The sequence below is a fragment of the Thunnus thynnus genome, chromosome 22 (assembly GCF_963924715.1).
Source record: "Thunnus thynnus chromosome 22, fThuThy2.1, whole genome shotgun sequence".
In the NCBI taxonomy this organism is placed as follows: Eukaryota; Metazoa; Chordata; class Actinopteri; order Scombriformes; family Scombridae; genus Thunnus; species Thunnus thynnus.
The window spans coordinates 13,476,856-13,499,526 of NC_089538.1; the positions used below are offsets into that span (position 1 = coordinate 13,476,856).

Consider the following 22,671-nt stretch of genomic DNA (forward strand, 5'->3'; position numbering starts at 1 on the left):
CGATCGCATACAAAAGGAGACGGCGCAAGTTTCAACTTGAGCGACAAAACAAAAAAAAAACGCGCGTATCCCGAGGCTTTAAACGTACAGAGACGAGAGGGAAAAAAGAGAGAGAATAGAGAGAAATGACAGAATGAATCAGATCAGCAGTCAAATCCATGTGAATCAGGGCAAAATGTTACGTAACCTTCTGTCTGAACATATGTGGAGTAATGAACTGTACTGTATATCAACTTTTGGTGCAAACACATAGATAAGAACAAAATTAGCCAATGTTTTTTCTCCCCTGTTGTTTTGTTGGATGCAATACATCAGAAAAAGTGTAGCAAAAGTATTTTTATTAGTCATATTGATTTCAACCATATTGCCCTGCCTGATTTAGCATTTAACATATTACATTTCAATCCTAGAAAACTCTGTTGCAGTTGAACCATCTGGGTAACACCTCCATCTCGCCAAATGACTTATTTAGCTCCTTGTCACGCTTGAACTGAAAGTTTACCGTCACATCTACAACTATCACAAGATCAGACAAGTTTCCTGAAAGTAACGACATGTTAATGACAAAAGTAAATAATTATCCCACTGACTGTTAGTGAAATCACACTGATATGAAACAGTGAAGCAAGACAAAAAAAAAAAAAAAAAAAAAGAAAAAGTCTCAACAGCAGCTCCTTCGCTCAGCTGCCTTTCCTTTCTTAAAGATGGTGCAACAGCGTCTTGTGTTTCATTTCGTTTGTCCGTCCACGTCAGAGAGCCGGAGCGAGCCGGTCACTGGCATTCTGGGAAAAGCCTTACTTAGAAGTGGAGACCCCACCTGCTTGTGCTATCACTCTATATATCATTTCACTCAAGACACTGCCCCTGTGTGTGTGTGTGTGTGTGTTTGTGTTTAGGAGGGCCATCCACATTGGCGGAAAGTGGAAGAACTGGTGGAGCGACACGGCACACACACACACACACACAGACAGAGACAGAGAGAAATCGGTGGTCTGAGTCAGCAAACAATGAGAATGTGTGTGTGTGTGAGAGAGAGAGAGAGAGAGAGAGAGAGACAGAGAGAGAGAGTGAATGAGATAACATCCCCAAAACCCTTTACTCCCATTGGCTTTAGCTCTGTGTGTCCTGTCCAGGGACAGGACGTCCCATGTCACATTTCAGTCCAGTGGCCAGTTTCTGTTACACAAGGACACCCACATTTTAAACGCTATATTTACAACCTCTAAACGTTTTCTGCTCCAACAGAGTGGAACTTTTGCAGAAGATGTTTTTAAGTAGTTCAAATGAAAATATATCTTCTCTCCCTGCGGTGGATATTTGGCTTTCGGACCAGCAGTGGAATCACTTGACTATGAAAGACATAATGTTTTTGCAGCATGAGCTATTTGGAGAAAATTTAAAGTTTTTATTGGCACTTTAAAAACAATTCTCCTCTTATCTTCTGTAGTTAAGGCGATGACTGAGTTTAAAATACATGGCACTGACTAAGGAAATGTTTGTTGTTCCTATAAACCTGATTGCAGTTTTATATGATACTGCCGCTATTTTGGGATTAACTGCTGCTATACGGAAACACAGGGATATAAAAAGTAGATCCGCAGCCAAGTAATGTCATCATTATCAATTTGCAGATTATTAACAGCTTATCACAATTTTTCCGGCACATTCAAATGTCTCGTTTGGTCCTACCAACAGTCCAAAGCGCAAAAAATATGCAGTTAACAACGCCGTAAAACAAATAAATGACTTAAAAGATAATAGAGTTATCAAAATAGCTCTAATATCAAGTGTCGTATCTACGCTTACAGGCAGCACAGTGGTTTGAACTTTGCTCTAAAGTCTATGACGCTCTGTAAACCGCCCCGCTGCAAGATTGGGAACGTTTTCAAAAGCTTCCAGGTGCACGCGCACACACACGCACACACATGCCTGCATACAGGGACCAGCATAGGGTTCAGCTAACTCTTCAACACTGCTATCTGCCTCTCTTTATATTTAAAAAAAAATGCAAATGTCACAGTCTTGTACATTTTTTTTTTTTTACGATCTGATGAATGTCAAGTATGTAAAGGCCGGGCTCAGGATCCTGACAGGGTAACGAATGCAAAGTGGACGTTGAGATTTTGCTCAAGGATGATCTAAAAATACTCGGATGTGAAGCTGCACGCGAGGCAGCGAACGCGGTTCTCCCCACAAATGTGGTTTTTTCCCTCCGTTTTCCCCCACTCAGCACTGCCGCTCTGTCTCTGTCTGTCTCTTCCTGTCCCCACACATTCCATCTCCTCTGTGTGCCGTAACACACCCACTCCGTCGCTCCCACTGTGTGGCTGCATAATAAAACCAGCCTGGAGCCTCTTGTCTTTTTTTTTTTTTTTATATATATATACTTTAATCACTATACAATCACTTAAAAAAAAATTCTGACAGACTGAAATGACAACTTTAATGAGTGAAACCTTTTTAATGTGTCATATTTTCTTGCCTTTCACACACTTTCTCCACCTCTCTCTCTCTCTCTCTCTCTTGAGATTTCATAACACCTTGTCACTACTCTCTGGTGTTTGCATGTACTTTCATCTGTGTGTGTGTGTGTGTGTGTAAGTATCCACAATCCACGTGTTTTTTTTTTTTTTTTTTTCCGACAGCACACCCCCACAGACTCCTATACACTCATATATGCACACACACCTGGATAAATAGCTTGCTGCATAACTGCTGCGACTGTGATTGACAGCGGCAGGGTTAAAGGCAGCGTAGAGTATGTGTGAAAGTGCAATAAGCGCACACACACACACACACACACACACACACACACATACACACACACTCGTCTTTCCACCTCACACGAACCTGCTCTCCTCTGCCAACTGCATAGAATAGTGTTTGGAAATTTACCGCTGAACATAAGAGAAAATGTGCTGCGTTCACTGTTCTCGTAATGCAGCCGTTTAAAACAATAAAAAGCCTGTCAGATGATTGATAGCATTGCCGTATGTTGTTGTGCCGTTAAGTTAGCCAGTTATCACCCTAATTTTTCCGTAATATTATTAAAGCGGATGTGTTTATGTACTGTGACTTAACAGAAATCACTCGTCTATCGAGCCATGTTGGCGTTACTGTGACAGCTTCTTCTTTGGAGTGTTTTCTGTTGATGTGCTCGGCCTTGGTGATGATCGATGTTCACCCTCCAGCCAGTTCCTCTTGTATGTACTCCAAACAAACTGCTGCTGGTGTTTCTGCGAACATAAAAGGCTTCCAGTGTCCCAGAAGACTTTTCCTTGGAAACACCGGCCTTCTCTGGCCTGTGCTGCATACTGTGTGTAAAAAAAATGTTAACACTTTCATTGACTAAGTGTAGAGAGTCAAAGAAACATACGTTTTTATATGATAATATTGTGTATTTGTGACTGATTATTGCACCTTATTAACTCTTATCTCGCTAGTTAAGCAGATGTTTGAACTTCAGGTTGAAGACGTTTCAGAAAATGTCCATAAAGTGGTTTGGACCTTTATGTACTCAGTCTTTGTATTATCCAAGGCTATTCAGTGTGTGAGAAGGCTTACAGTGGCACAGGGCTACATAAATACATGTGAGTATACTGTACTGCCGATTAGCATTCATCATCACATTATTACGGTCAACCTAGTCTGAGGAAACGGCCAGAAATGAACCAGAGACCTTCAGATCTTCAATCAAAACAAGCGTTCTCGCTGTCGGCTTTTCTAAGCTCATAAAGCAGATTAAATATGATACACATGAGTTTGAATCCTCTGTTGGATGTTATTCACGGATAATGTATTTATGCAGAAATATTTTTTTCTGTGTTGTCCTTCATTTTTTTTATTTTTTTTTCCACTCAACCTGTTATGAATGGATTCATCCAACCAAATTCATTCTCACTGAGTCCTTGATGTTTCCTTGTAGTTGTTCACCCAAAGTCTATCATCTGATCAAATACTCACCTCCTGTAGTTTAAAAATGTTTTTCATGAGGTCATGAGGTTTATGGTGGATTCTAACGGTGACCAAGTTTTTCAAATATCACGCTCAGTCTCTCAAACGCTCCGGTTAGCACGAGTTGTTTCCCGCATGTTGGAATTCCTGCTTCTAAAGACGTTTTCAAACCTGCCTTGTTTCATCCGGTTGAATCGGGCTCTTGTTCATTTTACCTCTTGATGTGATTTCTTTAGGGCTGATCTGTACACAAAAGAGCTGTAAGATGTATCCGCACACTGCTCAATTGTTCCTAAATCTTTCTTTTTAATTCCACACGGACATGATAATGTTTCACAGAGATGTGAACTGAGTGAACGAGCTCATGTGGCTTGTAGTGATGCATTCTGGTTGGCTTGAATTTGACGGGAAAACACAAGAAGTATACCAACTCATCCACTGATCTGGACCAGAGCAAAGGAACTATAGGTTTGTCTAACAGCATCTAAAATCCCTTCACCCTCACACAGTTTTTGGAAAAAAGTTATAAAGGCTTCTCCCTTTATACGTCATTGGACGACCTAGTTCGCCTCAAGCATACTGAACCCTTTACTTTCCTGTTGGCCAACGAGTCAGCTTGGCTTGAGCCGGCCCAACGAATGAGAGTCGGTAAGAGAAGGAGATGATTCGTACGCAAACGAAAGTATATGTTTGCTCAAGAAGCTTAAAAGTGATTATTGAAATGGAAATAGTATATTTATCAGACTCGTTTGAAGCAAGACGCGCATGCAGAAATGGGGGATTATGCAGTTTTATAAGTTTCCATTGGATGTTTTGATGCTCTTGTTTCACCGCGAAACTGAGTCACCATTGGAACGGTTTGTGAATCTTAAGCTGACTACAGCTGCCGCCCTCCACAAAGAAGCAATTTACCAACTCTTTACAGCAACCTTTGAAGCCCACAGGAGGCAAATGCTTGATACTCATAGATTTCGGGTGGAGCGCGGCTTTAACCGAATTGTCTTCCGCAGATGTGCCAGATACATGACTAACAAATAAGTGCTGTGAAATCAGACACATACACTGTGGTCAGACTGAACATTATATCTTCGCAACTGACAGACTTTCTGGCGTCATTGGAAGAAATTAAATGAGGTGACACAGGAGCTATCCCGCTGGCTCAGTCTGCCAGTGTTCATTCCCCGTATCTGCAGCTGTCTCGACGCCGAATCCCGGCTCATGTTGCGCTGTTCTACCTCATACCCGCTCGCAGGATAGATGATTTAATGGAATCAAGTATAATAACAGCGCTGGAGGATCACAGGAGCTAAAGCTGCTGGCATGAAAAATTGCTGCCATTGTGGAAAAAACTGTTCGAGTGGGATCGTTGGGATTTTCACATCGTTATAATTCTTTTATGATCTCCAGAGAAAAAGAAAGTTCTTTGCTTCCCTCAGGGTGTAGGTCAAAGGTCACAGAGAAGCACTCTTGCAGTTAGAAGGAATTTTGGTATCTTGCATAAAGACACCTCTGCAGGGTGGATGTTTGCTGACATGGCGATTGAACCGCACGAACCACACAATTATTTGCTTGAATGCAAATCAAAGATTGACGTATCCAAGAAGAAGTAAGATATTTTCTGCCCCCGGGGGACTTATGAGACGCTTGTAAAAAAAAAAAAAAAAAAAAAAGATGAGCTAGTGATAAAAGACATGGGGATTTCCAGTGATTCTCATTCATTTTTTTTTTTTTTCCCATGTGAAGTACGTAGAACATACCATCGCTCCCTGCTGTCGTCGCCGTGCAAGTTGGCGCTCGGTGATTTCCAACAGTAATGATGTTTTTCTGCTGTTTAGTGTCGTTTTTTTGTCTTTTCTCCAGTTTCTGTTTTCATTTATTACAACCATATGAGGGAAGTCTGATAACTCTACTGCAGGTCTGCTGACTTTCCTTTAAAATAAAAAAAATAAAAAAAAGATTTAACCCAAGCTGACTGAGTGACCAGTGGACTCAGTGACTCACATCACGTTGCTCAGACCGGCTCCGTGTCTTGTGGGAGCGGGGCGGCATGAAAATGACAGACTGACACACTCGATTTACGACCAGAGAACAGGGTGGCTTTCAATTTTAGGCAGCCCTCGATTGAGACATCACATAGACCCAGACTCTCCTAATTACACACACACACACACACACACACACACACACACACAGGCGGCTAGAGAACAGTCATTGGCTAGACACGGACTGCGGAGGCAGATAGCCCTGTCTAACCTCTTGATTTAAACAGTCTGAGAGAGAAAAGGGGAAGGGACACACACATACACTCACACTATCGCCACCGCGGTCATTATTACATCGATTAGCCCACAACACGGAGAAACGATGCAAGGGAACGAATGAGATCAATAGACAAACCACCAAGGGGAGGTTAGACAGATAGATGGGGAAGGAAATATCTGATTAAAGTAGCCAGGAGAGGATACATATTCTGTGTAGTTGCATATGAGAGAAAGAGAGAGAGAGTGAGAGAGCATGTGAGTCAGTGCATTAACATCAGGCAGCGGACAAATGTTTAGTATGTTTCTGTGTATAATTTAGCATGTCTGTGTTTGGAGAAAGGTCATCATTATCTGCATAATCATAGTGTCTTCCTCTGTGTGCCTTTGTGCGCACCCGGCTTCATGTGAGTTTGCATGTGTGTGTCCGTGGCAGTGCACCAGTGCGTGTCCAGCCTGTCTCCTCCGGTCCCTTTGGTTGGCTGGCTTGATTGTTTGTGTTGCTGTTTTTGAGCTGGCTGGCCCGGCTGAATGAGGGAGCTGCTCCGCACCACAGCGCTCCTCTCCGCTCTGCTCCTGCTTTAGGGCCGTCATGGCTTGGCCGGCTGGCGGGCACCGTCTGTGCTGAAGGGGGGGGTGGGGGGTGGGGGTGGGGTGAGGTGGGGGGGCACTAAATATAGCTCACTGCACCAGGAAGAAGACAAACTGGAGAGAGAGGGAGGGGCGTAAATATAGAGTACCCTCGTGCAATTAGAGAGTCAAGCAGTGCTGGGAAATTTTAGGGAATGAGACAGCAGGGAACTCTCTCCGAGCCTGTTCTCTTCACTGGCTTTGTGCATTTGTTGTTTTGGCTGACGGCAGCGTGAGTGCCTTTAGTGTGAGTCATCGTCATCACTTAACAGAAAGTAACCGTGTTAAAAGGGCACGGACTAATAAATGCGTAGTAGCCACCTAGTATTCATTCTTTCACCGAAACATTTGTAACGTACTTTTTCCCACTCATAATATATTATAATCAATAATATCTTGATCTGAATAGTTAGCGCAAGACTGTCACTGATTTAAAGAGCCCCAACTTACTGTGTGATGACAGCAATTTTGCAGGTTCATTGCATATCGCACCGCGCGAGACGGGTTTAATAAAATCTTGGTCACAGTTCGTGTCAGTTTGTGTCATATCAGTTTTGAGGCATGTCACATTTTGCACAAAGACGCCCTCAGTCCGTGTATTCTGCAGCATTTCATGCCGTTTTCAAGTCAAGTCATGTCAATTTTATTTGGATAGCCTGATATGACAAATCATAAATTTGCCTCGAGGTGGCTTTACAGTCTGTACAGCAATATATAACATCCTCTATCCTTAGACCCTTGTTTCAGAAAAGCGGGAAAACTCCCCCAAAAAACATCTTTAACGAGGAAAAAATGGAAGAAACCTCAGAAAGAGCAACAGAGGAGGGATCCCTCTTCCAGGATGGAATAGATGTTGTGTGTATAGAATAGACCAGATAGCAAAATTACAGAAATACAGCATAACAGGATGACAAATTACACATGTATACAAAGCAGTAGGCTGGTTTGTAGCGGCGTTCACATTGTGAGAATTTGGTTTTAAATTTTGACGCAATGTCTTTGGTTGCCAGAGCTTTTAATACACAATATTTTTTCCTTACGAGATCGTCACTCTGTCAGATTAGACGATCAGAGAGTCATAAATTCTTGCCACGACTTGCCCCGTGAGACGTAGCATAGCGCCAATCATCGCTTGTCGTCTTTCACAACTCCAGTGACGTACATAGGTGGGTGAGAAGGACCGCCTGCTCTAAAAACATCATTTCTGCGTCTAGAGGAGCCTATAGGTGAACATCACAGAGCGTGTTTTAGAGAGGGGGGGAAAACATTATGTCAGGACTGTGTCAGGGTCAGACTATTATCACGCTGATATCATGTAGAATAAATCGACCGTCGGTGTATTGTTCCGCTCGCTCCGCTCTGGAGCAGAATTATCATCAAGTCTGCATTCCTGCTAATCCTATCAGCAGTGCGAAAACAAGGCCTTGAAAGACACGTATGTGTTGTAGGGACTCGACATTGTGAATCACCGCGGTAGTGACATTTTCCTCATGCTATAGGGCTGTACGTTGTGTTGTGAGGCACTGAAATTGCCAGAAAAAGCTGTGAGCAGAGATCCTAAAAAAAAACATGTTTTTGGGATGTCTCTTCTCTCTTGTGCCGACACACACACACACACACACACACTTGACTTTGTGCCTGCAGCAGTAGGTATCCTTACTTTCTCCTTCTGCGCTGTTCCTTTTATCACTGTCTTCCTGTCTGAATCTGGGAGTCTTTTTCCAGCCTGTTTGGCCGTATTGTGTATTGCTTTTGTTCGTTTTAGGGTCACTATGTTCCCGAGCCGATAAGCAGACACTGATATCTTACATTAAATATTATAATTAACCTGATAAGCAAGCGACACTGTATATACATGTCATAACATTTATTTCTTCTTCATATCTTCATATCTGAGTTATTGTTTATGCTGCATCTAACCAAACCACTTCCTCTTTCTCTCTTTTCTTCCAGAGTGCTGATGTCAGTGCATCGTCCTTGGGGAAACAATCTGGTACCACTCAGAGAGCTTCAAAGCTTTGCCTGTTCGTCCTGTGACAACCAATCATGTTGGGAGAGCAGCTGGATAGGACACGCCCCACCCCCACCGCCTCCCTCCCTCCCCCCCACCCCCACCCGAAGCCCCGAAGCACTTTGACAGAAACTTGATGGAGAAAGTTGTTTTTTCTTTTTTGTTTCATCTTGTTGGTTGTGAAAACTAACAGGGATGTGTGCCAAATGACATTCTTGAAAAGCTATTTGCTGCTCTCATTCCCTGAGTGAAAGCCAATCAGAGAAGGGTACAAAAAAATAAAAAAGAAGAGAAAAAGAGAAACACTCAAATCATAAAGAATACAATGGTGGCTGAGTATTTAGTGTATGAAAAAGAAAATATATAGAACTATATACCTGCTCAAAAAGTGCCTCATTTTCAGATTGTAGCCATCTTCAACTTAGCCTCGACTAAATGAAGCTTTGGGTTTTGTTTTTTTTTTTCTTTCTTGATTTGATGTAGTTACAAAAATGGCAGCAGAAAATATAAGTGGATAGCACTGGTGTGAGCTTTTGCCGCGTTCACGTTGTATGGATGGCATAGCAAACGGAAATATTGCCGTGTGTAATGTTTACGACGCACAAACATCCAGCTCAGATTACAGAGCTGGTCATGTGAGGGTTAAAAATACTGTTCATGGTCAATATACGACTATATCCATTAAATTTGGGCTTAATTATGACTTTTGGGGTCGTCCATATTGGTTTTGGATATTTTGGAGCATTCAGAAAAATCAGAATTTCCCGGTCACAATTATTACTCGGATGTTGACGTGAACAGTATTTTTAAGTCGTAATCTGGTCATCTCAATAAATCCGATATGACATGTACGCGGCATTTCTGCTAACATTAATAATGATAATGGTACTAGCAATCTGCTGGCCTTCCTGTCTACTGTGAGAAATATAAGCATAGCTGCTGTTAGCTTTCTGCTCATTATAACTTACGCCGCATCTTTTCTGTCAGTCCCCCCCCTCCCCCCCACTTCCCCCTTTTTTCTCCTTCTCTTAACTTTTTTCCACCACCGTTTAATAGAGCCATACACCGAAAGTATTAAACACACAGGCTTGAAACTAAAGGCACTTGTAGCAGGGGATACAGCTTAGCTTGCCTACTAGCTAAAACCAGCTAGGTCAGATTAACATATTAGCATTGCGCCAGGGCGTAAATTCACCATCCTGCTGACTACAGCTTAGGGTGAGACCCCTGATATAGAGCCAAGCAATCCCATTAGTGCTATTAGCTCCAGACACTTGTGTCTCACGTAATCCCCCTTCATCTCAGGATGCTAAATAACATACGGTACACACAGATGTGGATAGAGACCCTATCAATAGCCATACTAATGCTAGCTTTGTGGCGGTCAGCACGCTGCTTTTAGCAGAGGAAAGGGGGTCAGGTCTTATTTCAATTCAGTCAGGATTAAATAATTAATGAAAATGCTAATTTGTTATCAGTTATTTTATATATTAAGGTACAAAACATTTTAAGAAGACAGTTTTTACACTTTTTCATTTTTAAACTGGTTGAGTTGAAAGTGCTTTGCCCCCTAATCCTCATTTAGGACTGTCTGTTTCCGTCTCTGTATCTCCTCCCTCCTCTCTGTCTATAGGCTCTTATTTTAATCTCCGCTATGCATCAGCACTTAAGTGCCTGTCTGTCCTATTTGTCTGTCTGTCTCTCTGCCCCCTTCTTAGCAGCTAGCACTAATAGGGCTGTCCTAGCAGAATATATCAAGTCTATTTTTGTGTCTATTTTTGTCTCTTTTTGGCTGTACAGTTCTCATAAAATAATGTGTTTATGTTTGTTCGGTGTGATGATGAGCTATCAGATGACTTGACTGACAGCCGCGGCCCTAATCGGAGGAGTTTTGGACTGTTTCACTTTGCCGGTAATGGAGGACTCACAGTGATGGTCACAGGGCCGTCAGTGCCAAAACGCAACTACAACACCAACAACAACAACAACAAAAAAGACTACGCTGTTCTCCTCTCCGACAGCACCTCAAGAAGCAACCTTCAGCTCTCAAAGTCTGGACATATTGCTTTGTTTTGTTTTAAACTGTAACCTTTTATGTTCCCCCGTTGTTTTCTTTTTGCAGCGGGGGGAAGAACTGTGACATATCTTGCCTCGCAGTCTGCTTATGTGACACTCGTGAGATAAAGGTCATTGTGAGGACTTGCGTACGCTTTAACCTTGAATTTGTCTATGACTTTGATCGGTGGATTAAAAAGAAATGCATGAGGAGAAAGAAAAGGCCACACCATACCACACCACACACGAAAAATAAAAAAAAAACACAAGACAAAAAAGAAACAACCTAAAATCTCAATACATGTGTATCTGCATAGTTACAAATTGTACTCATGTGTTTGTCTGCTTGTCTGGGAAGTTCATGAACTTTCTCATTCTGGTCACATGACCGTCGGGGGCTGAGAGCATAACAATGCAGCTTTATTACAAGCAGAATGGGATCTGTGGTTGGAATTGCCCCAAATAATGGTGACTAAAGTGGGAAAGGGGGGGGGGGGGTGAATGAAAAAAAAACAACAATTGGATTCAAACCAGATTCAACACATAAATCCAAGATCTTTGCTTTCATGCAGCCTCGCAGGCAAACACATGATGATTGAAATGTTTGTAATGTATTTTTGGGGATGATCTCTTGTTGTAAAGGACTCATCAGTTCTCAGCCAAAACACAAATGCTCGAAGGTACTTGTAGTTTAGAAAGCGCACAATCCTGGCTAGCAGACATTATTATCCTGCCATTTAGAATGAACCACGTTTTTTTTTTTTTATTATTATTTTTATTTTATCAAACTGCCTGCAGTCTGGAAAGTTCTTGGTTTTTGGTGGCCCGTGGCGATCCTGTTCACAAAGGACAAGAGCGTGATGGTCACCGCCACATATCGAGTTCCTTCAGGACGGTTCAGGCAAACAGGGTTCAACAGTTTAAGTGGCTGTATGATTTCATTCATGCGTTGTTAATGAGTTTAGAAATGTTCATAAAATGGGCAGGAAAGTGCTGCTGCTGTTCTAAATTGTTTTTATCTCTTCCTCCTGTTCCCTTAAGGGATGGTACTGAATGGGAATATTGTGAGATTTGCCATTGATGTAGAAAGTTTTACTTCTGTTGCTTGAGAAAAAAAAAATCTGACTAAAAGGAGAAAAAAAAAAGTCAAACAACAGACGGACTTGTGGTTTCTTTTGTTTCTGAGAATGACTGCTTTTCTTTTGAGTGATGTAATGGGGATAATTGGGATGAATGTGTTAAAAGGCGACAAGCGGCTTGAGACAGAAAGACAGCAGAAGCTACTGATCTGGTTCGTGAGAGAGGAGCGGAAGACGATTTACAGGCTGAGGCGAGGGTGAACATCTGCTCGAAATGCCACAGACACTGGTGGGCTCATGCCCTTCACACGCTCGCTCATAGAGGCTGCGACCACAACGCAGATGTCACACTGTAATGTGGAAAAGAAAATAGCCTGATTGTTACCCTCAAAGCTTTTTTTTTTTTTTTTGCCGTGTTAGTCACATTCACCACTCCCCATTGATAAGATCATTTGCACTCAAGGTTGGCAGGTTGCCTGCGGAGTTAATCACTTGTCTTACCGGTAATTTGACCAACATGGTGTTTGCTTGGTGAGCTCAAAGACCTCCCTCTCTGTCGTATTTGATACTGCCCTCTCACTCAGCACTCACTTTAATTAAATAAGCCTCTTTTTTTGGCATGATAAATATATGCTTCTCCCTCTTCTTTATTGTTAACATGTATGGGATCTTGTATCATCTTCGTCACTGGCTCATCCGCAGATGGCCAAGTAACTCAACCCCAGCCGGGTGTGATTGTGCGCTGACTGAGGCGCCGCAAGAATTAATAGAAATGAGAACACACACACACACACAGTCTGAACCCGCACCTGCGCATGCTCTCACTTCCCTTACTGTGTAAAAAAATAAGGTTAGTGTGCACAATAAAAAGCCAGCCAGCACCTGTACGAGAGAAGAAGAGACCTCACACCCATGCCTGAAGGGCTACTGAAACCTACACTGTCTGACCTTGTTAGTTATTTGCACGGCTCGTGTTCACTCAACTTTTGTTGACTTACATCTTAAACTAAGTGTGTCCCGGGAGGATACAAACCCTACTTCTGATTTGTTTGTTCGCTGGTTTCTGCAGATATGATAAACTTGCTCCTGACTCAGTGGCTGAATCATTATTACCTGGAATGTTCCTCATCTTATAATTTTCTCAAGAAAGTCAGGGAGGCATGAATGTGTGAACTGATTGTGAAAAGGTAAACCCTTGTCCCTGTGATGCACCCTTAAGCAATGAAAAGCTCTAAATCCTCAACAGTCACAGTTACTGAGACTAATCATTGCTTCTTTGGTTGATGCGAGAAGGTAAAGAAGATAAAGTCAGGAAACTCAAATCTGACCCACATTCTGTGTGGACAAAGAGCAAGACGGAAATGCAGAGCCGTATCAGCGCTGTTCTCGGATAAGGAGAGAATGGAGGGGCAGAGGCGGGCGAATGGGCACAGCTGCCATCTGGTTGTCGTGGCGACAGGCAGCGACAATGCTTGCCTCCGCTGTGGTGGTAACATCTCCGGTCAAGAAAAGAGAGAGAGAGGGGGAGAGCGAGAGAGAGAGAAGAGGAGGAGGAGGAGGGGTACTGGATGGGAGCCAAAGCAAGAGGACACAGAGTTCATACGAGAGAGGTGCTCTGGATAGAGGCCAACAGGTGGACCTGTTGTGTCTGAGCGGGCGGGTGTGTCATCTCCTCATTATGTGTGTGTGCGTGTTTGTGTCTAGGCCTATATGATACTGCATCTTTGGATCCAAGCTCAGTATCATGTGGACACCAATGAAACACAGGTACATTAACAAACATATACGCACTTATTTGTGCAGTCTCATGTGTTTTAATCAAATACTAAAACTTCAGCAGATAATTAAGTGACCAGCTTGTGATCTTCATCAGCAGGTTGGAGTTTGCCTAACTGTCAGATTGGCAAACATGGATGAGAAGTCCTTAAAGTAGTCAGGAACAAAAATTAAACTTTGATAATCTTCAACTTCACAAGTGAGATCAAAGCTCCACTAACTCTGGACCACATGGTGAAATTTCCAAGCTCAAGATTAATTGATGAACTGAGAGGTGTTGATTCAACACAGTGAGAATCTCTGACACCGCAGTTTGTGAGGATGTATATTTAAATATGTTTTGCATTATCTCCCCTCCCCCTAATCTACTTTACATACTATACAGATGGTCGACACCCAGCCTGGGGTCGTGACCTCTGAAGGGTTTGCTAGATGATTACACAGATAAACAAAATTATTGAGTTTTCTTAAAACGATGCATTTTTCTTATGAAATACTTGATACTTTCAACTTTTCACGCCTCTAAAAAGCCTTAAAATGAAGCCATCTGAGAAGGGGGGAAAAAATCACTCTTTGAACCGCTGTGCATATATCACATTTGTTACTGCTCCCCTGCTCTTTTTCCTAGACTGTTGCACAATTCAACGTTGGGAGCCAGACAGTCCTACAATATTATGCAACAGTTCCACAGACTGTGGCCCCAAAATTGATCAGATTGAACATTGCGAATGGCCTGCACATGTACTGTAACATCCACTGCAGAATACTATACTTACTGTGACAGTTATTGGAGTTAAAGTGCGTTGTATTGATGATGCAGTGATGGAAAACATGCAACTGGTTTCATAAAAACACCCTAGTTTCAAATCTGCTGAGACCAGTAAAAACACGCCTTAAATCTGTGAGAAGCACTGGTACAAAGGAGTGGTATAAATCGCCCGTCATGTGTGTCTTGGCCTATTCCAGAGGGGTGAGAGTGCTATTTTTATGGTGTTTACATCAGCGGTCCCCGGCCTTACCGAGCATGTACTGCTGTGTGCTGGCAACAATACAGGAAGTCTTCCTGTCTTTATGACTTCCTCCACAGTGCAGACCACAGGAAGCTCGCTGGATGTAGGACACGGAAATAGCTTTTGCTCCCATAGCAGATGTGGGAATGTTAACATCGGCCCTTTTCCATGCTTCCATACTGCTTCCTTCCCAGCATTCACATACATTCAAGTAGAGGTTTGGTGTTGGTGAAGAAATGGAAAGTCTATACAGTTAGCGAGATATCATTTTCCCCTTACAAGTAGTCACAATAAACCACATAAGTAATGTTACAGGTGTTTTAGCTTAAAGGTAAACCCGCTGTATGTTGACCGAGCTAATAAAGCCCTGGATTACAGTCTGTACACTGCAAGCTGCTTCTGCTAATCCTCCCAACTTTCCCTCTTTTTCACCCCCTCCCCACTCCTTCCATATAGGTTTTAGGGCAAAGTTAATCACAGTAGACTCAATAAAGTTAGTTTACACACACACACACACAGTCATGGTCAAACCGAGTGGATCTGATGGTTGGGCTGATCCGCTGCATGGCATGTGAGGTAATCTGATCCACAAATGCCACAGCCGACGCAACCGTTTTCTAATGTATTTCCAGCTCTCTTTCCTCACCGCCCCCTCTTTCACATAGTGTACTTAGCCAAACAAAAAGCCTTTCTCTGTCTTTCCCTCCCTCCCCTTTCCTCCCCCTCACTAACGCTCTCTCTCTCTCTCTCTCTCTCTCTCTCTCTCTCTCGCCTCATGAGAGAACGTTTGCCATGATTATGGATTTGTCTTTATTACAGGCTGCATACGAAATTAGCTCTGTCACTGAGTAGCTGCTGGCTGGATTGAGGAAAAGGGAGGTTGAAACTGTAAAAAAAAAAAAAAAAAAAAAAAAAAAGTGCCACATGGAGTGAGTGAGGGAAAGGGAGAATGGGAAGGAGGAGGGAGGGAGGTGAGGGCGTTTTGGGGGAGTGGTGGTGGTGAGGAGGGGTGGGGGGGGGACTGTGAGGCCTCTGTGCTTTATTTTCCTTGAAAGCTCCCTGAAAACCGCAGACACATGGTACAGAATTCCCCTCACAGTATGAGGAGGAGGAGGAGGAGGAGGAGGAGAAGGAGGGGGGTGGGTATGGGGGGGGGGGGCAGCTTGCAAGAGAACACCACACTGTCTGCGATAAACACACACACACACACAGAGAGAGAGAGAGAGAGAGAGGGAATATTATAGATGAGTACACACACTTGGAAAGAAGAGAGTGTGTGAACTAGACACTCACTCAGAAAGAGGCGACTTTGAAGGAGGCCGACACCTTCTTATGTTGGCCAGGAAACCTCAAAAACATCATATCACCTTAATACCTCTCAGCTCTATGGGAAAGTGGACAGTCCCACTTTCCACGGGTATTGCTCGGGTGGTGGTGGTGGTAGTGGGGGGGCGTTAATCCAATGTACAATGTGTTTAACTTTGACTGGCAGATCCCTCAAAACCCTCCCACCCTCTCCTCGCTTTGGGGCCCCTTCTAGCTGTGGACTCAGAGGACAAGCGTAGAAGTGGTATTTTAGGTGGCCAACTGGGAAAAGGTGAAGGGTCAGGTGGTGTGAATGGACCTGTTAGGAGCTGTGATCTGGGCTTAGCGTGGACCCAATGACCCTGAAATAGAGCGCATGGTTGCCTGACAGCTGTACGTTTGGGAAATCTCAAGAAAAGACAATAAATCTGCAATTTCTCTTGTCTGCTTCTACTTTTTTTTTTTGTACATTTCTTTTGCTTAAAAGTTATGTAGTAACCCAACAGAACACCAAAGCACAAGAACTGCAACATCCAGCACTTAAGGCCACACATGTGATAATAAAATGGATGAGTAACGCCATCTAGTGGAAAATCTGGCACCTGCTCTTGCTGCAAATGCACAATCAGGTCACTATAGGTATGTCAATCCGTAGCCTCAAGTCAACTCAGTTAGTGTTGACGATGTAGATAAGCAAGCAGCTAAAATAATACCTTCATTACAGCTTCTTTTGTGGCTGAAATCAATGAGAACAAAACCACATAATGACCTGTTTTCTCCTGATACTCTTTGTATACTCATTAATGGCTTGGCAGAGGTAGAAAAAGGCTTTCTCACAAAGGGTGAGATCAAGTTTTTCCGTCTCGTAGCGTGTTAACCCAGAGACCAGCATGCTCCAAAACCTCCTTGTAAGCTCAAAAGAGGAGATGGAAAATCTGTGTCAGCACACTGAATGGCCACCACACCACACTGCCTGCATGGGAATGAGGACACAAGGAATGGGAATACAATCAATTTATAAAAAGCCTCAAGTATGAATGACCTTCCTTCGTTTCTCCTCTTCATGCTTGACATTGCATTATGCAAATCATTTGCCAAATGAGGCAAAAGTTATGCTCAGAAAGTCACGTTTTGACCTCTGTGGTTTTTCCAGTGAGCATAAAGCTCGCTTTCTGTTTGTCCCAGGAGACGAGACAAGCTGAAGCCATCGTTTTTGACTTTTCACTTGGAGTCACAGTTAAAAGATGTCAGTAAAAAATGCTGACATGATTTACAGGAAATAGTATTTTCAGTTAATTCCTAGCATTTCTTGTACTCTGCAACATCAAACAACATAATGGAAATACCAAAAAGATGAGATAATCAAGGAAAATATCTGAAAGCCAATTCATTTATTTTCAAGACTACTTGGAGCTGATCAGCAATAACCAGGATGAACTTTACAGGCTTAAACATATGATTTATTTCATTATTTCATTATCATTTTTGTCTAGAGTCCAAGGTGATGGCTTCAAGAATCATGTCTTATCCAATTAACAGTCCAAACCCCCAAACATACTTACTTTTCTATCATATAAGACCGAGAAAAGCAGAAGATTATCACACATGAGAAGCAGGAACCAGTAAATATGTTATTTTGGCTTGAAAAGTGACTCAGATTATTATTTGATTATCAAAATAATTATGGAGATTAGTTTTCTGTTTGTCAGTTATATTTAATAGTTTCAACTAAGATGGACTCATTAATATGTTACAATTCATTATGATGTCCCTGCAATTAATAGTCTATTTTAAAGCATATAATGTTCTGTTTTTTTTCCTATTTCTATTGTAATTTTTGAGGTTTTAATAGTGGTCTATTGTGTCCATCCCTTGTACATCTCACCAACCTCCTACTTAAACCAATTAACACAAAAACTTGTTTAAGTACATGTTGTTTTTGACACAGTTTGTTGTAAAAAGCCGAATTATCAGACTTTTCTTACACAGAAAAGGGTATTATTTACCACAATTACCTGCAGGTCTCAATTTTAGTCATTTTACTAAATTATAATGATTTTTAACCTTTTCTTGACCAAGAAAATCACAAATTCTTATCCAGCCTTTATTGGAATTGTTCTTCTTGCACATAATAATACAACACCTCTGTTTTTTCCTTTCATTTATCTTAACGGGACAGTTTCATCGACTTAAAGGAGATGTTCCCTGTAGAAATTCGTAGGTAATCTAGTTCTAACAGATCTTCATCGAGTGCCTGACTTCCTGTAGAAGCAGTTGACAAAATATCAGACAGATCAAAAGCTGCACTTCCACTTCCCTCAGTATCCAGGAATAAATGAGATGTTTTCACTTCACTGTCAACTTTTTTTCGAACACCTAACTTGCCTTCCTCAACACTGCTGAAATCTTCTACCTCACCTTCAGCAGGTGCTTTGGTGTTTTCCCTGCTATGCACAGAACCCTCAGAGTTCGTCTGATCTTTTTCTGCCATGGATTCATCAACCGCCCACAGTCTGTCATCGCTTAATGTACCTCCTTTTTGCTTGGTTGCAGCTGTAGTGTATGGAAAAAAGTCCTTATCAGCTGCTGTGATAGGCGTCTGCGTTGTAGCTCTGACACCGCTGAATGAAGCGCTTCCAAGAATATCAGCATATGTGACAGCTTTGACCCTGGCAGGCCGCTTGGGCAGCCTGACTATAGCTACATATCCAGTGTCGTTGATCAGAGATGTAGAGTCGTTCAGCTTTTTGCCATTGGTGTGTTTTCCCTTCACACGTTTGCCTCTCACAGTGCTGCTGGTTGAACTGTTGAGGAGGCTCGTCTTTATTGCAACAGGTTTCATAGGGTCCCCTGCTGATCTGAGATAAGCTGAGGAGACTCTGGGTGTTGGATTTTGCTCTGTCTGGTGGTTCCACTGTGGTTTGTTATGTGCATTTCCAATTCGGTTTTGAATGGACTGAAATCCCTGAAAAGTATAGATTTTGTGGTTTTTCTTGTATTTGTCAGGCGTAAATCTGGGGGCTGATTCAGTGCTTCCTGATGTCTTTAGAAGTGGTTTAAGGTCTTCCCCGCTGAGCTCATTTCCTCTGTGTGTAGCTGTCACATCGCTTTCAACTGTTTGATTGTGCCATCTGTGAATCCTGCTGTGTTGCCACATCTGTGCATTGCTAAGCTTAAAATCTTCAAAACCCGGAAGAACTGCAGACTTGTCTGATTCTCTGACTGAAGGTTTGGCACCCTCTACCTGATTAAAAGTGGTAGTGCTAAGTGGTCGAGTGCCAAATCCTTTCAGACCATATACCCTTTTGTAGCCTCTGAATTGTCTGCGATCTGGGTTGCTGTCCATACCAGCATTGCTCTCAGGCACCAGAGGCCAGACTTCACTGAATCCTGATGTGAACAGTGTTGGTGTCGAAACAGTTGTTGTTTGGAGAGCATCCAACCTGCTTGGAGAAGGTGAGGTGTTTCCAGGCCCAGAAAACTCTGTGGTTGTCCTCTCGGTTTTTGCTGGATTTGGTGTTGTAGTCATGCTGGATTTTCTTCTCTGGCCAAAGCTATATTTCTGTGACAAAGAGGGATATATATTTGTAATTTTAACTGTATAGTCCTTTCCCTTATCAAAGCTGTATCGTCGAGAGTCAGCTTTTCCATCAGTGCCGCTGCTGGAGAGAATCTTTTTATCTATCTTTTTAAACCCTCTGAAACCATAGATGCTTTTTGTGGATCGTCCAGGTTTGTAACCATGTGCAGACCCTCGGGCGGTCATATTAACCAAGCTGCTTACTACAGATTTCTCGCTGCCAGTGGCGTAGTTATCCTGGAAATCTTCAAGAGGCACAGGGACAAAACTTTCCATGGTCAATGGTCCATGAGCAGGAGTTTGAGCTGTGGTGTGCAGCGGCAAATAAATGCTAGAGATGGGTTGATATTTGGTAAAACTATCTGTCTGACCACCAAACTGGGCGACTTTGGTGTTGGTGTTATCAGAGAAGTGCTGTTCTTCCTTATTTGGATCTTTCCTGTGTGATTGCTGTTTAAAATTTGAAGGAAGCCTGCTGTAAACTCTTACATCCTTTTGAGTATTTGATGTTGCGGAAGAACTGATCAGTCCACTTGCAGTTTCTTCCGTGACTGTATTAACTGTCTCACGTCCAACAATGGAGGCCTGGGAGTCCTTGAAGAGATATGACTGAACCTTTTTGTGTCTTGGTGTCTCACTGCTACTTACAGAGTACAAACCCTGGGAGAAATCTGTGACAGATGATGGCAGTTTTTCTGGGCTAGGGTTGCGTTTAATAACAGGGGTGCCTAAGCTTTTGCTGACTGATGGTGCACGAGGGGCAGTTTGAGTTGCAAAGCTGTGAAATTTGCTTGATTGAATGCCACCACTCCACGCTCCGGCCACAGCACGCTCATTTGTCTCTTTATAGCCACCGTAATGCCCTCTTGAAGTTGGCAGTGAACCACTCCGATATCTACCAGTCTGGGATGAAAAAAGAGAAGATTCAGAGGACTGCCAAACAGTTTTATCTTCACCAGCCGCCCTTGGGGAGTCACTTCTGATGACTTTTCCTTCATCATAGGACTTCTGAGCATCTTTGGGGTCCCAACTCTGCAGAAGACTAGAGCGCTGATGAAAGGGGCCAGCAGCTTCTATGTGAGCTGATTTTCGGATTATAGCTGGGGATAAATGATAAGGACTTCCAGTTTGGACTACTTTATGAGAGAGGGGGTGGGAGTTTACTCTGGAGCTTTGCCCTCTGTGCTGAGAGTGACCAGTGAAAATGCTGCTTGCTGGCCTTACATCTCCTGTGTTATGACCTCTCTGCAATCCAGTTATTCTTGCTTGGGACTGTTTGTTGTGTGGGAGGTTTCGATTGTAACTGAAGCTACTTTCGGTAAGCAGCAGAGGTTTTGATTGACGGTCAATGATTGACAAAGGCCCTTTATCGGAAAGTTTCCAGCTTGTCCCAGTTTCACTTTTAGATGCAGTTGGAAGTCCAGTTTCTGTTGACAGCAGACCAGTAGAGAGGAGATGATTCTGGCTGTATGGAGTATACAGCGATCTCAGGGTGATGTGCTTCACTCCATTTTCCACTTGGACTGTTATGGGACTGACTAAAAGTGGAAAAGAATAAGAAATAATGTTGTTGTTTTTTTGAATACGGTTAAAATGACAATAATTCAGTGTTGGCTATTATGAAGATTTCTGCTTCCCAAGAACTCATAACACTGTTGAATACTGCCTTTTAATAATATTTTCTATATTATCTGATGAAGAGCCAATCTGGGCTTGAAACATTGTAGTTTTTCTTTATTATGTTAGTAGGGAAGGTACAAGTGATGAGAGGCCTTGAGAATCAAAAAATCACCTATTAATTGTTATGACTCAGCACCTGAACAAGAAAGGTAGGTGTGTGTGTGTCATTACTATTATAAAAACTATCAATAGAAAAAGCCCAAAGTCCAAGTTGAATTAATAATTGATGATAGTAATAACAATACATTTTATTTAGAGCATTCTCTACACAGAAGAAAAAAAATATATAGGTAAAAGACACATGAAAAGCACGATAACACACTGAAAATATGTTAAGTAGCAGTAAGAGTAAATCTAACATTAAAAACAACTCTAAAAAAAGTGAGTTTTGAGTAGTTTTTTGAATGTGAGTCAGTTGGTGCATTCAGAAATGTGTTTTGGAAGTTTAATTAATGAAATGGCCTTATATTTAGTACCACACTTTGATAATATGTCATTTTATGCCCCTGGAATTACTATGACTAAAGCCTAATCCTAGTTTGCTCTGTTTAAGACATGCCAAACAAAACTTATACTGTTATTGTTAAAACAATCCACTGCAGCTTTATTGAAACTATATCAATCTCCATCTAAGCCAACACATTCCTCACGATATTTTTTTAGAGGGCCATTAAGATAAGCATTGGTTGACTGGAAGTGCACACGCTGCGGTATTGGCCTGACAGATACCGGCCTGTTTACTCACCTCTTGCAGCATCTGAACTCATGATAAATGACATGACAGCTGCACAGACCAGCACAAGGACAGAGAGGAGTCTGCAGAGAGAGAGGTAAAAAAAAAAAAAAAAACACTCGCAGGAGTTTTGTTGCAACTTGTGGAAACTGTCAGTCAAAAATAATCTCCAAACCGTTTCTTGTTTTATGATTACGTGAGCAGAAAGATAGGAAGATACTCTGATATTTACCTCGAGCAGAAAGGAAAAGTGTCTAACATGATGGACAGCTTCCTCCTTGGTTTGTATGAATGACTTTTACAATAAGCTGCAGCAGTGTTGTCGATCCATGTGTTTCACTTGTCAAACAAATGAGTCATGTAGGAGCTGTAACGCTCTGCTGCAGGTTGTGAGTCTGATTGGAGGCAATGCTGTTCACCTGGCCTTGGGTAACCCACTTCCTGAAACTGTCAGTGAAGAGTAGTTTTTTTTGGGGGGGGGTTAGACTGTTTCATGTAGAACACTATCATTTCTTCACATTTTTGTTTTCTATTCCCTGAGTCTTGTGTGTTTATCTTCAACCATGTGCATTTTTCCCCAATACAAGGATACCTTCCTCC

At 42.3% G+C, this 22,671-nt stretch overlaps 2 protein-coding genes across 4 annotated transcripts in view; one reads left to right on the forward strand and one right to left on the reverse strand.

Moving 5' to 3' along the window:
- The window catches only part of si:ch73-335l21.1 (insulin receptor substrate 1-B), a 50,808-nt gene extending 38,742 nt beyond the window's left edge, over nucleotides 1-12,066 (forward strand). For all 3 annotated transcript variants that reach the window (XM_067580687.1, XM_067580688.1, XM_067580689.1), the window contains exon 4: nucleotides 8,796-12,066. In XM_067580687.1, coding sequence (XP_067436788.1) covers nucleotides 8,796-8,803 — 8 coding nt within the window. In that variant the 3' untranslated portion in view covers nucleotides 8,804-12,066. The remainder of the gene's footprint in view (nucleotides 1-8,795) is intronic.
- A 6,102-nt stretch (nucleotides 12,067-18,168) lies between these two features.
- LOC137174751 (uncharacterized) lies at nucleotides 18,169-22,495 on the reverse strand. The gene is made up of 3 exons (XM_067580210.1): nucleotides 22,304-22,495; nucleotides 22,084-22,154; nucleotides 18,169-21,196 (listed from the first exon to the last, which is right to left on the reverse strand). Exons 1-3 carry the CDS (start codon nucleotides 22,330-22,332, stop codon nucleotides 18,246-18,248), a joined length of 3,051 nt encoding a protein of 1,016 aa, XP_067436311.1. The 5' UTR covers nucleotides 22,333-22,495; the 3' UTR covers nucleotides 18,169-18,245.
- Between the last annotated feature and the right edge of the window lie 176 nt (nucleotides 22,496-22,671).

Excerpts from the sequence above, each read along its gene's own strand:
- LOC137174751 (XM_067580210.1), bottom strand. The coding sequence starts at position 22,332 with ATGTTAGACACTTTTCCTTTCTGCTCGAG. Across the intron at positions 22,155-22,303 it reads ACTTTTCCTTTCTGCTCGAG|ACTCCTCTCTGTCCTTGTGC; the intron begins GTAAATATCAGA and ends CTCTCTCTGCAG. Across the intron at positions 21,197-22,083 it reads GAGTTCAGATGCTGCAAGAG|TCAGTCCCATAACAGTCCAA; the intron begins GTGAGTAAACAG and ends TTCCACTTTTAG.